At 43.6% G+C, this 15,656-nt stretch overlaps 2 protein-coding genes and 1 pseudogene across 4 annotated transcripts; 2 read left to right on the top strand and 1 right to left on the bottom strand.

Moving 5' to 3' along the window:
- Nucleotides 1-216: 216 nt before the first annotated feature.
- Nucleotides 217-4,287, top strand: LOC110500537 (prostaglandin D2 receptor 2). Of its 3 annotated transcripts, none has more exons than XM_021577944.2 (3): nucleotides 217-378; nucleotides 761-854; nucleotides 2,417-4,287. In XM_021577944.2, the coding sequence occupies exon 3, from the start codon at nucleotides 2,464-2,466 to the stop codon at nucleotides 3,520-3,522; it is 1,059 nt and encodes a 352-aa protein (XP_021433619.2). In that variant the 5' UTR covers nucleotides 217-378; nucleotides 761-854; nucleotides 2,417-2,463; the 3' UTR covers nucleotides 3,523-4,287. The 3 variants fall into 3 exon arrangements, with proteins under 3 accessions (XP_021433619.2, XP_021433618.2, XP_021433617.2); XM_021577943.2 differs by having other exon boundaries at nucleotides 217-528; nucleotides 764-854; XM_021577942.2 differs by having other exon boundaries at nucleotides 217-528.
- On the bottom strand, nucleotides 4,203-7,159 carry LOC110500538 (probable G-protein coupled receptor 132). The gene is made up of 3 exons (XM_021577945.2): nucleotides 6,581-7,159; nucleotides 5,409-6,367; nucleotides 4,203-5,078 (listed from the first exon to the last, which is right to left on the bottom strand). Exons 2-3 carry the CDS (start codon nucleotides 5,993-5,995, stop codon nucleotides 4,682-4,684), a joined length of 984 nt encoding a protein of 327 aa, XP_021433620.1. The 5' UTR covers nucleotides 5,996-6,367; nucleotides 6,581-7,159; the 3' UTR covers nucleotides 4,203-4,681.
- Nucleotides 5,994-13,907, top strand: LOC118942804 (annotated as a pseudogene).
- Nucleotides 13,908-15,656: the final 1,749 nt, after the last annotated feature.

The following is a 15,656-nucleotide window of genomic DNA, read 5'->3' as shown; positions in this document are numbered from 1 at the left end:
AAACAGAGTACACACATATTTGTGCTACAAATGGGTGGCACGGGATCTGATTGGCAGGATTATTTGAAGAAGAACACAGGTGCAACCCTCAGATCACAGTGTGCATTGTGGGGCTACATACCAAATGACACCCAATTCTCTATATCAGGGCTCTCCAACACTGTTCCTGGAGAGCTACCCTCCTGTAGGTTTTCAATCCAACCCCCAGTTGTAACTAACCCAATTTCGTTTATCAACCAGCTAATTATTAGAGTCAGGTGCGCTAGATTAGGGTTGGAGTGAAAACCAACAGGACGGTTGCTCTCCAGGAACAGGGTTGGATAGTCCTGCTCTATATAGTGTACTTCCATTGACCAGGGTCCATAGGAGTCTATGGAGGTTTTTTGTTGTTCTATCTTATGTTATTTTTAGTGCTACGCTGATTTTGATTACTGGATTGTTGGGTTTGGAGCTTTGCTGAAAGGCATTTAAAGTTTCCACACCAAACATAGCGACTAACAAAGCCATCAGAAAAACATGATTATTGCAGTACGTTGTCTTGCTGTGGCCTTCAGCAATCTCTTCATCAACATTTCCAAGAAAGTGTGTGTTTGTGTGTGTGTGTGAGAGAGAGAGAGGGGGAGAGAGAGAGAGAGATTGAATGCATCAAAAGATTCATAGAGCGTATCAGAACGAATCAGGTTACAGAGAGGAATGAGGAAATTAAGATTTTTGTCTTCAATCTGTCAAAAGCTTATCATCCCCTTGTTCAACTGAGTAGCAGGTGTGAATGTAGGTGCGTCAGTGCGTTTGAATGCACACCCTTCATAACTACACTCATCACAACCAGCGCAATAAGGAGACAAAATTCTCAGGTAACGTGTGCTTTTATTTGTAATCCATTCATTTTAAATGTTTAATTAAAATGTACTGAAAAAAAATATTAAACGCAACATGTAAAGTGTTTTATGAGCTGAAACAAAAGATCACAGAAATGTTAGATCCGCACAAAAATATTTCTCTCAAATGTGCACAAATTTGTTAAACATCCCTGATGGTAAGCATTTCTCCGTTGCCAAGTTAATCCATCCACCTGACAGGTGTGGTATATCAAGAAGCTTATGCTGGGGACAATAAAAAGGCCACTCTAAAATGTGCAGTTTTGTCACTCAACACAATGCCACAGATGTCTCAAGCTTTGAGGGGCCGTGCAATTGGCATGCACGTCGTCCTTAGCAGGGTCTTGACCTGACTGCAGTTCGACGTCGTAACCGAATTCAGTGGGCAAATGCTCGCCTTCGATGGCCACTGGCATGGTGGTGAAGTGTAATCGTCATGGATGAATCCCGGTTTCAACTGTACCGGGAAGATGGCAGGAAGTATTTATGGCATCATGTGGGTGAACGGTTTGTTGATGTCAACGTTGTGAACAGAGTACCCCATGGTGGCGGTGGGGTTATGGTATGGCCAGGCTTAAGCTGCAGACAATAAACATAGTTTCATTTTATCGATGGCAATTTGAACGCACAGAGATACTGTGAGATGGCCATTCATCCACCACTATCACCTCATGTTTTAGCGTGATAATGCACAACCCCATGTCACAAGTTCTTCCATGGCCTGCATACTCACCCATTGAGTACATTTGGTATGCTCTGGATCAACTTGCAGGACAGCGTGTTCCAGTTCCCGCCAATATCTGTCAACTTCGCACAGCCATTGAAGAGGTGTGGGACAACATACCACGGCCACAATCAACAGCCTGATCAACGCTAGGCAAAGTAGATGTGTCACGCTGCATGAGGCAAATGGTGGTCATACCAGATGCGGACTGATTCCTAACCTCACCCTTGCTTTTTTTTAAAAGGTATCTGTGACCAACAGATCCATATCTGTATTCCCATGTCATGTGAAATCTATAGATTAGGGCCTAATTTATTTCAATTGACTGATTTCCTTATATGAACTGTAACTCTGTAAAATCTTATAAAATGTTACATGTTGCATTTATATTTATGTTCAGTGTAGCTGAATTCCAGAATAAAGACTATTTTTTGGATCTGGATCCATTTAACTTGAAATGTAGGCTTACACAAAAGCTCTTAATTTGATATTAAAGATTGGAAAAGGTCTACTATAGACTACATTTTCATCAACACATTTACAGTCAAAGCCAGCCTACAATGTGTTTACAATGAGAACAGAGGATGTGGAGAGGGTGAGATGGAGAGATAAACCACATCTCTCTCTCTCTCATTAGTTTGAGATGGCAGGGAAATGTTTTCAAGTTAACTTTTTGTACAGAAACCACAATGACTAATAATATGTTCAACAGTTGCACAACAGTGTCACCTGCCAAGTTCGTGATCGCCATGACTACCAACAACATTACAATCCTTAATGCCTCTTTGTGTTTTCTTTGCAATGTTGGGCACAGGAATTTAGAGCCAAAGTGGACAAGGTGTCAGAACCAGAATCTGAAAGATGACCACTTCCAGCAGCCCTGTCTACTGCCCTCTCATCCAGGCCATGGTGAACGTAAGCATGCCATCCAACTCCTCGGCCAGGGTGGGGGCTTTGAGCCTGGTTACGGTGTGTCTCCACGGCCTGGTCTCCGCCTTCAGTATCCTAGAGAACCTCCTCATCCTGGGGGTGGTGGGCTTCCGCGTCCGCCGCACAGTCATCAGTGTTTGGATCCTCAACCTGGCTGCCTCGGACCTCCTTTCCACAGCCTCCCTCCCCTTCTTCACCATCTTCCTGGCCCGTGGAAGCACTTGGACCCTGGGTACCACCTTCTGCAAGCTCCACTCCTCCGTCTTCTTCCTCAACATGTTCGTCAGCGCCTTCCTGCTGGCAGCCATCTCCCTCGACCGCTGTCTGGTGGTGCTGAAGCCCGTCTGGACCCAGAACCGGAGGAATGTACGCCTGGTCGGAAGAGTGTGTGGGGTCATCTGGGCCCTGGCAATACTCTGTACACTACCGTACTATCTGTTCCGGGATACTATTCGCCGACATGACGGGCGGGTCATGTGTTACTATAACTACGCCCAGTACCTCAATGTTAGGGACTTTGACCTAAGAGAGCTGTGTGAGGCTCGCCAGGATGCCCTGGCCTTCTCTAAGCTCCTCCTGGCCTTCATACTTCCCCTGGTGGTCATTGTGGGGAGCTACGTGTTGGTGAACATTGGTATCACGCGGCGTGGCCGCAGAAGGCGCTCTTTCCGCTTTGTGCGGCTAGTGGTAGCTGTGGTAGTGAGTTTTGTGGTCTGCTGGGCTCCGTACCACATCTTCAGTGCACTGGAGGCTGTAGCCCACTACCAACCCTCCCTCCGGGGCCTCGTGGCCCACGGCCTACCCCCTGCCGCCAGTCTATCCTTCCTCAACAGTGTGCTGAACCCCATCCTCTATGTGTTCAGCTGCCCGGATTTGTGTGGTAAGATCAGACAGTCTCTGGGAGCGGTGCTTGAGAGCGTGCTGGCGGAAGACCTAGGTGAGTTCTCACGGCAACGCAGCACCCAACACTCCTCTATCGGTGCTTCATAGCTGCTGAGGGGGATGAGGTCCCACAACAACGCCCCCTGCCTGAGAGGAGAAGACTCCAGGGCGGAGGAGGAGCTGGAGCCGAAGTGGGAGAAGACACACCCTGCTGACTGAGAGGTCTGTCAAATTTGGTTCCGGTCCAGGTTCTGCATCTGTGGGATACATAATGATCGATTGATATGTCATAGAATTTTGAATCAGTATCATGTACAACATACAGTACTGAGGGACATATTTTGTGTGTGTTTGCAACGCTTCTCATAGTGTGTTTAATCTACTGATATGTAGAGCAATGTGAACTGTGAAGTATAGGCTCAGATGTACTCTAGTATGCTTTTATATTTGCTTGCTGATTTTTTTTTTTTTACGGTACTCATTCCGAATAGGCTAAATACATCTGGTATATTTTCGATGGTCTTGTAGTACAGCCTTGACAGACAATCAGGAGCATTAAAATGATCCACAAAACTGCATGACGGTCACTCGGTTTCAGCTCTACCAGTGAACTACGAATATACTGGCATCCCGTTATTCAAACCTCTGCTCTGAAGCTGGACAACCTTTACTGTACTGATTAAGAGAGAACAGCTGTGAGGAATGGTTTGATTCTGTACATGTGTGTTGGTATGTATTTCAGCAGCTGAGGATGGTATACTCTTTTCTTTTTTTCTTTTTTTGAAAGATATCTATGATGAATAAATCATGTATTTCAATTGACGTTAATTACTGCGAATAGCAAATGAAAGTATAAAAATCATGACAAGCAAACAGTCAAGACATTATGAGATTATTATTATAGTGCATTCATTAGACAGTAGTAACTGAGGCGGCTATGGCAGTGCATCAACAGGTAGAGAGGACGGGCACAGCAGAAAAGTGAAGTAGATGGAACGCTATTTCCAATTTCAGCTAGCAACATGCATGCTCTCCCCACTGGGTGGCACAATTGCTGCTTTTTTCCATCACTAATGCTCAGCAGTCAAACCAGTGGAGTCAGTTCCTTGAGCAAGTCCAAGAAAACACTGTAATATACTGTCTGTATGTCCAGTCTCGCTACACAATGTGTCCTCCTGCTGAATTCAAACTCATCAAAAAACAGGAAACACAATACAGATTATCCAGGTTTTCTTCATTCAAAAACAGTTTGTCCAATCCAGTGTTTTTACACATTGTCACTAGGATCAGGATTCCCTCTGAGACTGAGTCTGACCTGTTTGGGGGCTGTGTGCCCCCGTCCCAGACAGGGCGTTAGGGACCTGCGGAGCTCCAGACGGGCGTTGTGACACAGGAAGATGTAGAACAGAGGGTCCAGCAGAGTGTTGAGGCTGGTCAGACCGTAGCACAGCCGGTAGCACAGGAAAATGGACCGTTCCAACTCGCAGGGGTTGTCTATGAGGAGGAGGGAGACAAAACGGTACCCCCCAACCAGATGGTAGGGTCCGAAGACGACAATGAAGATGACGGTGATGACGACAAGGATGCCAGTGATTTTGTGGCGGTCCTGATTGGAGACGGAGGGCGACTGTTGGAGGGTCACCCCAATGCGGACGGAGGTGTAACTGAAGAAAGTGAGAAAAATACGAAGGTCAAGGGTCATGTCCGTATCAGATAAATATGTTAGATGTGACCATTTGACAATACTTTTCTGATAGCCATACAAACTTTTCCATGCAAGAAAATGTTATTATGGTGGTGTTTATAGTTTCTATAGTTACTACATGTATATAAAAGCAACTTAATGTTGGGTGTCTAATATCAACAAATATAGACAAATTGTTATTGAAAAACATTAAAGGGACATACATTCTGTGGAGTACAGGCAACATTCCTCCTTTTCCTCATGAAACCATACATTCAGGCAGCCAATCATTCCTCATATTCCCACTCACCCCAGTATACCACAGGGCAGAAGGAACCCCATGATGACTGTAGCAATCTTAAAGTGGGCATATCTGAGGCTGACGGGGTACTGCTCCAGACACAGCAGCCTCTCTGCGTCGAACACCGATGGAAGCAACCCGCCTAAACAGAACAGGAAGGTCAGCGTCCAGACCGCCACTCCAGACACTGCCGCCACCCGCACCGTCCGCACGCCACGACTACTCAACGGGTGTACTATAGCCAGGCAACGGTCCAACGCTATCAAACAGAGGAACACCACGCTAGCGTAGACATTGACGTAGAAGACATAGCCCACAAACTCGCAGGCGGGGCGGCCGTAGGGCCAGCGGTGAGCCCCCTGGAGGTACAGGATCCATAGGGGGAGGGTGAGCAGCTGGAGGAGGTCAGAAAGCAGCAGGTTGAGAATGTAGACCAGCTGGCAGCCACCCCCACCGGAGCGACCCAGTTGGTACAGTCCCCAGAGGGACAGCAGGTTGCAAGGGAGACCCAGTGAGAAGGCCAGGCTGTAGATGTAGGTGAGACCAAGTGTGTCAGTGTTCAGGGGGAGGTTGCAGCTGTCACTGTTGTTGGACATGGTCTCTGACAGTCTCTGGGTGAGGGCCGGAACCCTCAAAGTCCTTTTACAAGAAACCAGGTACTACAGTACACAGGTGCTTATATCACCCTCTGATACAGATCTATATTCCCAGAGAGAGACGGTGGTGTGAGAGTCTCTGCATTTTATATCCATTAAATTCATTCACAAATGCAATGGTAGAATGGTAGAAAAGGTGAAAATAGATGTGTTTGACCGAGGAAGTTGTCTCCAATCGAAGTCATCCATAAATGCATATGCTTGTGATCTGTCCATATTGTTTCTATTAGCTCCCAGAGTCAGGTGTCCAGCACCAATATATTGCTCTGCTTAGGATCTATTGATTGGGTGTCTCTAGTCCTTGTGGAAAACCTGAGGAGAATGATGATAAAGATGATGAAAGGATAATTTTTCAACATTACTACAACATTACTACAACATTCAATCAGAACATTACGCATGCATGTACAATGCAACCATGTCAACAGGTGCAATGGTGCATGATATTCAGGGTAAAACGCACTCAACTAAAGCATGAAAAAGATATTTAGCACAAGAAAACATTTTGAGAGTCTTTTCACTCACCTCTCCCATACCGTTCCACAGAACCCCTTCTTTGCTCAATCTGTTGGTGATCTGTGCAGCACAAAGTGTCTGCGTCCTCTGAGGGAACACAGCGTCTTAACCTCAGGGCCTTGTCTGTTCTCTGATCGTTTCCCTAGACAGGAAGCCCACTTCTCCAGGCTTTAACAGCCACATCCTGAGAACACAGGAGAACGCCTTTCTCCTCCTGAACAAAAACACTCACTCCTCTCCTCCCTCTTCCTCCCTCTTCCCTCGTTCTCTGACCATTAGAGGAGGAGAAAGTGAGTGAGAAGGAGAGGGTTGTTATGAGTGTAGGAAAGGAAAGGAAATTAAGAAATTAGGTCTATGGGGGCCAAGGGTGGTCATTTGGGTGATGTGTCATTGAGTAGTTCTCAGGCTCCCTTTGTCCTTACATAATAAAGGTGTAACTGAAATCAGTAATTTGATGAACAGTTATGGATTCTCTTCTTCTAACAATCTGTGAGTTTATTGTTGATTGGAGAAACAACTGCGATTTTTTGGTTAGATTCTATAACATGACATATTTCCCTTTTGTCTTCTCTAAAACAATGCATTCCTCAGAGGTGTGTGTGTGCATGAGGTGTATTTCCGGGTCAGAGATAACATGCCACAGAGGCTCTGTGATGAGAGGATCAGCCTCTGCATCGGAAGATGTGGAAGTGATTGACAGGCTGAGATAAGAGCTTAACAAAGAGACCAATATAAACTCAACACTCAACATTCAACACTAGTCTGTGGACCAAATTGGCAGTGTAATCTCAACATTCAACACAAGTTAATGGACTCCTTTCAGATGACAGTCATCTTTAGTAAAACGTTATTTTATGGCCTTTAGGTGGAAGAGAAAATGGAGTTTTAAAAATATACAGTACCAGTCAAAGGTTTGGACACACCTCATTCCAGGGTTTTTCTTTACTTTTACTAATTATTCTACAATGTAGAATAATAGAAGACATCAAAACTATGAAACAACACATGTGGAATCATGTAGTAACCAAACAAATCAAAATATATTTGAGATTCTTCAAAGTAGCCACCCTTTGCTTTGATGGGTAGGGCGTACGGCCCAATACATTACTGGGGCCAAGTTCCTGCCATCCAGTACCTATATACTAGGCTGTGTCAGAGGAAGGCCCATAAAATTGTCAAAGACTCCAGTCACCCAGGTTATAGACTATTCTATCTGCAACCACATGGCAAGCGGTACCGGAGCGCCAAGTCTAGGACCAAAAGGCTCCTTAACAGCTTCTACCCCCAAGCCATTAGACTGCTGAACAATTCATACAATTTACATTGACCCCCCCCCCCCCCCCCCCCCCACCCTAAATTAACTTTGTAGCTCAGTCACAGGAAAAAAACCACCGACTGCACAATTGAAATTGTTTGAGGAGAATGGGAGTGTGAGACAATGGTGGCCAGGCTGTATTTTTAACACATGATATCATAGTGTAATCTTTCTCATCTTGTATTTTCCTTCAAATACTGCATGTCACCAGACTGAAATCCAATAGGTGCTGACAGTTCCAAGATACCATCTTCCCTAAGGGCAGTTTGAATAGAAAGAGCTTTTCATCAGTTTTTATTGAATCATGTACAGTGGATATCATTAATATTCAACCCCCTTGGATTTCTTAAAATGTTATTGTGTTACAAAGTGGAATTACAATTGGCTTAATTGTGACAGCCGTTGGAAGAACTGGACCAAGGTGCAGCGTGGTGAGCGTACATTTTCTTTATTAGAATGAAAAGACGCCGAACAAAACAATAAACACTACCAAACAAACCGTGAAGCTAAAGGCTATGTGCCATAAACAAAGTCAACTTCCCACAAAGACAGGTGGGACAAAGGGCTACCTAAGTATGGTTCTCAGAGACAACGATAGACAGCTGTCCCTGATTGAGAACCCTACCCTGCCAAAACATAGAAATACAAATAATAGAACATGGAATACCCACCCCAAATCACACCCGGACCAAACCAAATAGAGACATAAAAAGGATCTCTAAGGTCAAGGCGTGACATTAATTTCATTTTTTTGTCAACGATCTATACTAAATACTCTATAATGTAACTTTTAAAGATGAATGAAAAATAAAACATACTGTTGTTTTGAGAGTGAAATTTCAACCACAGTATTATGTCATCATGGTAACCAATTTTCAACATTGAAAAACCTTGTATAAAATATGTAGAATTTGTACCTTAGAAACAACGTCAGATCTTCAACGTTATATCCACTATCAGAAAAAATAACTATAGGCTGGGCAGCACCTCCTACTGGAGAGTTGATCTATCTACAGCAAAATTTTGGTCTCCCATACAGGTTTTTAACTAAGCCCAGCTTTGATATTTGTAACTACTATTGCCAATGTGCAATTGTGAGAGTTATTGTTGAGAGATCTCCACTTAAAAACGAGACAGATTCACTGTTGCTATTGAAGTCATTCCAAGGGGTAGGTTTAACAGAGCAAATTAAATGCGACAATACTTTATCACTCATATCAATGATACTATTTAGGCCTATATAACATTTGCAGTCAACAGCTATTGTTTATATTAAAACATTTTGGGGGGGACAATACAATAGGCCTAGGGTTACAAGCTCTGGCTGATTTCAAATGTAGTTATTTTGAATTGTGTTTGGTTGTCAACGCAATAAAACATTATTGAAAGTGCATTTAAAGTTTGATTTGATTTAGTCCTATTCTTTTAACTTAGATTTTTGGTTGAGGTGGAGACGTTAATTATTAGACAGATTTAGTCAGAGGCACAGATGGAACTATCCAAGCAGAAGACAAATCTCCTTCGAATGTTGATATCTGGTTGCGTTGACAATGAAACACAATTCAATATTACTTTTGTTGACAGGTTAACAAATGATATGTTGGATTCACATCTCCAACTCAACCAAAAATAAAAGTTAAAGACTAGAATTAAGCCAGTGACTCCGATGGAAATATATAAGCAGTCAACACTGTACATCTCCTTTAAATGTTGATATTTGGTTGTGTGGCCAACCAAACACAATTCAATATTACTTTTGAAATACAGTAAATAGCCTAAAGTTAAGGCTACCTTACAAACGAATGTAACATTCAACCTCAAAATGGGTAACACAACCAAGGACACATTTTGAGGTTACTGTAACTATACATTTCATCTTGTGTAATTATATAAAGTTTGCATGTTCAAGATAGCATGCATAGGTCGTTGCACGTCTGTGGAGATCTTCACAATTGCTATAACAATCTGTCAGAATCTTGAACAGCATTGATCACTTGCATCATATACTTTTAATGTAATTTCAACTGAAATCCAGGTCATATGGTACTGCTATTAGATGAAGCACAGTGATAATACATTAATTTGTTGTATAAGTTAAAAAAAATATCTAACATTGTATTCCCATTTGAACTTTGCTGTGCTTTTAGTTGCAAGCGCTGTGATAGACATTTGAGTGACAACTAAACCTAAAATCTGACATTGTTTTTCCATTGGAATTTGGATGTGCTTTTAGATGGTTGAAAGCAGAGTGATAACACATTGGAAACTTTTGGCTGTCTTTTTGAGTGGGTGAAAATAGGTTGAAATCTCATTGATCAACGTCTCAACTAAATATTACCCAATTATGTTATGTTTATGTTGAAATGACGTGGTCTGTGCCCAGTTGTTACAATTTTGTTGATCACAGCCATTGAACTCTTTAGCTGTTTTAAAATCACCATTGGATTCATGGTGACATCCCTAAGCAGTTTCCTTCCTGTCCTGTAGCTCAGTTCAGAAGGACGACCGTATCTTTGATGTGTCTGGGTGGTTTAATTCATCCTCCACAGCATAATTATTTTCTTGACCATGCTTAAAGAGATCATCAATGTCTGATTTGTTATTGTTACCCATCTACCAATCACTGCCCTTCTAAGTCCAAAAGACATCTTAACAGCTTCTACCCCCAAGCCATAAGACTCCTGAACAGCTAATCAAAGGGCTACCCAGAACCCTCTATTACACTGTATATTATTTATGACTGGTCACTTTAACTCTACCTACATGTACATATTACCTCAATTACCTCGACTAACCGGTGCCCCCGCACATTGACTCTGTACCGGTACCCCATGTATATAGCCTCGCTATTGTTATTTTACTGCTGCTGTTTAATTATTTTTTTTAACTTAAACCCTCTTAAGGATCTGCCCCTTTAGTTCAGTTTTCACCTAAAATGACATACCCTTGATACCATAACCTTGATACCATTTTAAAGGAAACACTTTGAAGTTTGTGGAAATGTGAAATTAATGTAGGAGAATATAACACATTAGATCTGGTAAAAGATAATACAAAGAAAAAAACATGCATTTTGTTTTTGTACCATCATCTTTGAAATGCAAGAGAAAGACCATATGGATTATTCCAGCCCAGGTGCAATTTAGATTTTGGCCACTAGATGTATGTGTAAAGTTTTGGACTGATCCAATGAACCATTGCATATCTGTTCAAAATATTGTATCAAGCCTGCCCAAATGTGCCTAATTGTTTAATTAATACATTTTCAAGTTCCTAATTGTGCACTCCTCAAACAATAGCATGGTATTATTTCACTGTAATAGCTACTGTAAATTGGACAGTGCAGTTAGATTAACAAGAATTTAAGCTTTCTACCCATATCAGATATGTCTATGTCCTGGGAAATGTTCAAGTCCTTTCTCATTATGATTTGTTTCAGCCATTTGTGTCATTGTTGACAGCAAATTGGCAATTGATAGTCATATGTACAAAATCTTAAATACACTCTATGACCAAAAGTATGTGGACACCTGCTGATCGAACATCTCATTCCCAAATCATGGGCATTAATATGGCGTCGGTCCCCCCTTTGATGCTATAACAGCCTCCACTCTTCTGGGAAGGCTTTTCACTAGATGTTGGAACATTGCTGCAGGGACTTGCTTCCATTCAGCTACGAGAGCATCAGTGAGGTCTGGCACTGATGTTGGGCAATTAGACCTGGCTCGCAGTCGGCGTTCCAATTCATCCCAAAGGTGTTCGATGGGGTTGAGGTCGGGGCTCTATGCAGGCCAGTCAAGTTCTTCCACACCGATCTCAACAATCCATTTCTGTATGGACCTTGCTTTGTGCACAGGGGAATTATCATGCTGAAACAGGAAAGGCCCTTCCCCAAACTGTTGCCACAAATTTGTAAGCACAGAATCGTCTCGAATGTCATTTTATGCTGCACCGTTAAGATTTCCCTTCACTGGAACTAAGGGCTGAGCCCGAACCATGAAAAACAGCCCTAAACCATTATTCCTCCTCAACCAAACTTTACAGTTGGCACTATGCAGTTGGGCAGGTAGCATTCTCCTGGCAAACTCAGATTCGTCCGTCGGACTGCCAGATGGTGAATCGTGATTCATCACTCCAGAGAACGCGTTTCCACTGCTCCTGAGTCCAACGGCAGTGAGCTTTACACCACTCCAGCCAACGCTTGGTATTGCGCATGGTGATCTTAGGCTTGTGTGCGGCTGCTCGGCCATGGAAACCCATTTCATGAAGCTCCTGACAAACAGTTATTGTGCTGACATTGCCTACAAAGGCAGTTTGGAACTTGGTAGTGAGTGTTGAGGACAGGCGATATTTACACACTTCAGCACTCTGCGATCCTGTTCTTAAGGGGATTACATTTTGCGTCGAAGAATGTTGTTTGAGTTCCAGACACTTGTAGAATCTTTGCGAAGGCGCGTTGAAGCTGTTCTGGCTCGTGGTGGTTCAACACCCTATTAAGACACATTCATTCCATCCATTCAAATGATTATTTTTTCTGTTCAATTTACATCCCTTTGACCAGCACTGTAGGAACTCAACGCTTAAGATGTTCACTCTACCCTGCATTTACATCTGCAACCCTGTGCGTGTGACTAATAAATGCTCTAAAGCTAAACCTTGGTATTTCCTTTATCTTGGAAGTTACCTGTAAATCACATTATCTCACACCAGAGCTGGCTCTGGCTTACACTAATTTTGTATTTGTTTTGTGGGTTTGCTCCTCCTTTATCAATTCCATATCTGTTGTATGATTCTCCTAGCCTGGTGGAGCCATTCGCAGTGATCTGGCTGGTTCCACCAAAAGGAGTGACTACTCCTTTTGTGGCTGCCCTTTACTTCCTGCTCCTATCGCCTGGCAACAGTTGCCACGGTAGCGCCTGCGGTGGGTAAATCTTGGATGGTAGACGGAAGCTCCACTCCAGAGGTCCCAACCTCACCATGCTGCGCTCCGCCAAGAGCTGGTACATCCCCAGAATTCCCCTCCGTACACCTCCGTCACCGTCCACATGTTGGAGGACTAGGTGGGCAAGAGCTACTATGACAAGATAATGCAAAGGATTCTGGGAGTCCGGTCCCTGCCACCCTGCCTGCGCTCCTTCCGCAAGCAGTACTGGAGCGGCCAGAGCGGCCGCCACCATATTTGATGATTGGTGTTCATGGCTTTGCTCTGGAACGCCCGGTTTGACCTGGTGCTGACTCACTCTGGTCTGCCCATAGGGTCATTCTGGCCAATGTGCTCGGTCTGCCTCTGTTCTTCAACCTGCTATGGTTGCTTGAGAGGGCCACTTCAACTTCATCCTTTCCCCGCGCGGGCCCAGAGCTCTCCAACCACATGGACTTCCTTTAGAGAACCAGGAATGGGTTGCATTATGTCTATGTTCAGTGGAGCAATATTTAATAATCAACCCTGCGTATACAAGCCTCATCCAACATCACTTCTCCCCTGGTGCTGACCTGGACTCCATGCCGCGCTTGGCGAACGTGTGGCTGATGAGGGTGGACTTTTGTCTTTGAGTTCCTGCGGCCCACCATGCCCAACGTGGTCTATGTGGGGGGCTTCCAGTGCTGTCCAGCTTGGCCGCTCCCTGCTGACATAGAGGCCTACATGCAGAGCTCTGGGAAGCACGGGTGGTGGTCATGGTGGTGGTCATGTCTCTGGGAATAATAGTGTCTGCCCTGCCTAAGGAGGTAGTGGCCCAAGTATTCGCCCAGCTGCCCCATAAGGTGGTGTTGAGGTTCCTGGGAGAACAACCCTTTTCCCTGGAGAACAACACCCTGTTGCTGTACTGGCTCCCCCAGAATGACCTCATGGGCCACCTGAAGACCCGCGCCTTCGTGGCTCACGGAGGCACCAAAGGCCTGTATGAGGCCATCTACCACGGGGTCCCTGTGCTGGACCTGCTGCTCCTCTTCGACCAGTTTGACAACGTCCTGCGGCTGCAGGTGCGCGTGGAGGACATGTGCTACTTCTTTTCCATATGATGAAATACTCTGTAGATTTTGATTGTCTAACAATGTAATATCTTGTAAGACTTCTATATTGCCTTAAAGGGGAACTGCACCCGCTGAGTTGGACTCATTCATTGGCTTGCTCCTCAAAAAATGCTGGCAGCCATGACAGAAGCCAAACATGAGTTGGCTTGGGGGGTGTGGTTTGATGTGGGTGTTTCTTGAGCGCCACCACCAGGATACACCCATCTGTCAGAGCTGTCATGAGTCTCTCTCCTTGCTGAGGATCAAAGGTGCTGGCTAGGCAAAGGTTTGAAGATAGCCAGACCCCTGTCTCCTGAGGGAGTTGGCCCAGTTTTGACTTAACCGGTCATAAATGGTTTCTAACTTTCTGCCTCTCAGTATCCAACAAAGGAATGTGCTGTGTGTAGAGAACTCTAACGTCAAAAGATTGGACATTGGAACATTAGTTTTGAAATCCAAACGTTTGGAATGGTTGTTGGGGATCTAAACAATAGTGATGTCATTAAGGATTGGATAACAAGATAATGGTAACTCTGAAAGTGTACACATCCTAGTTATCAGGTTTGTATCTAAATGTTGAATAAAATAAATGATTAAGTACAAGAATACTTTTGTGAAGATAATGTGATTCCAGCCTTCTAAAATTAGATAAACTGTTTTCCATGTAAACCTATGCTCAGTCAGTGGCCACACCCAAGTGAGCACAGACATTGTGTTGGCGCGATAGACCGCCCCCTTTCTTCCCGAGTATAAAACCCTTTGTAACGAAATTTACATTCGACCAAAGAACGTGAGGACGTGGTCCACATGTTGAAATGGTTAAAACTACAAAACCAGAAAATGGTAAGATCAGCTGAAACTCTTGACGAGTGAAGAAGGTGAAGACTAGACCAAACATTCAAAGTCTGCAGCTGGGTATGTAATGTAGTCTAGGACAATTGACCAAAGAAGGGAGGGAAGAACAGATCCCTCTCACCACAGTGTGGTACACCTGGAGTTATCCATTCTAAGAACACTCCAAGACAAAGAAGCCTACAACTAAGAAGGACATTGTGACCTCTGGTGGACAACCAGTGACTTACATCAAACTACTGCCCATAGACGGATCGAGTGGTTTCAACAGAGAGACGACAGAGAAAGATATCTACATGTAAATAAATATATGTTGCATTTCGTATCCGAATGAGCGGTTGTTAGGGTGCTAAATATTCATATTTACGGTGATCGTAGTTTCCAAATGTATGTAAGATAAGTCCACACTAAGTCTCCTGCTCTTTATCTTTCCCCACCCCCTTTTCATTGTGTAACAAGCCGTCATATCATGCCAGTCCACTAGGGACCTGTTTTCATTGCATTATGTTAGAAAATCAATAACCTATACCGTGTGTGTTTATGTATATCTGTGTGATTATTTACTTAGTTAGTAAATAAATAAGTAAGCCAATTTGTGTATTGCTGATTCATCACTTAGGGTTCATGCAGATTTACGAAGTCAACGACGTTCAGAATGAGACTGATAATTAATAATTGACTGTTATGGATGTAAGAGATCATCTTTAGAGTTTAAGTTGGGAGATAGTAACTCAGTAAATAACTTTTCCCCTGGTGCCCCAAATTCCTAATGAGTTAATTGTTACATGATTCATTTAATTGAGTAATCATTAAACGTAGTGGGTAATTATCTGATAAATAGCAGTCATCACATTAATGATAGTCAGATCCTTGCCCAATAACTACAGGCTACAGTATGGAGAGATG

This window comes from Oncorhynchus mykiss, chromosome 21 (assembly GCF_013265735.2).
Source record: "Oncorhynchus mykiss isolate Arlee chromosome 21, USDA_OmykA_1.1, whole genome shotgun sequence".
In the NCBI taxonomy this organism is placed as follows: Eukaryota; Metazoa; Chordata; class Actinopteri; order Salmoniformes; family Salmonidae; genus Oncorhynchus; species Oncorhynchus mykiss.
This window is presented reverse-complemented; position numbering and strand designations above follow the sequence as displayed.

Excerpts from the sequence above, each read along its gene's own strand:
- LOC110500538 (XM_021577945.2), bottom strand. The coding sequence starts at position 5,995 with ATGTCCAACAACAGTGACAGCTGCAACCTCCCCCTGAACACTGACACA. Across the intron at positions 5,079-5,408 it reads CTGCCCTGTGGTATACTGGG|TTACACCTCCGTCCGCATTG; the intron begins GTGAGTGGGAAT and ends CACTTTCTTCAG.
- LOC110500537 (XM_021577944.2), top strand. The coding sequence starts at position 2,464 with ATGACCACTTCCAGCAGCCCTGTCTACTGCCCTCTCATCCAGGCCATG.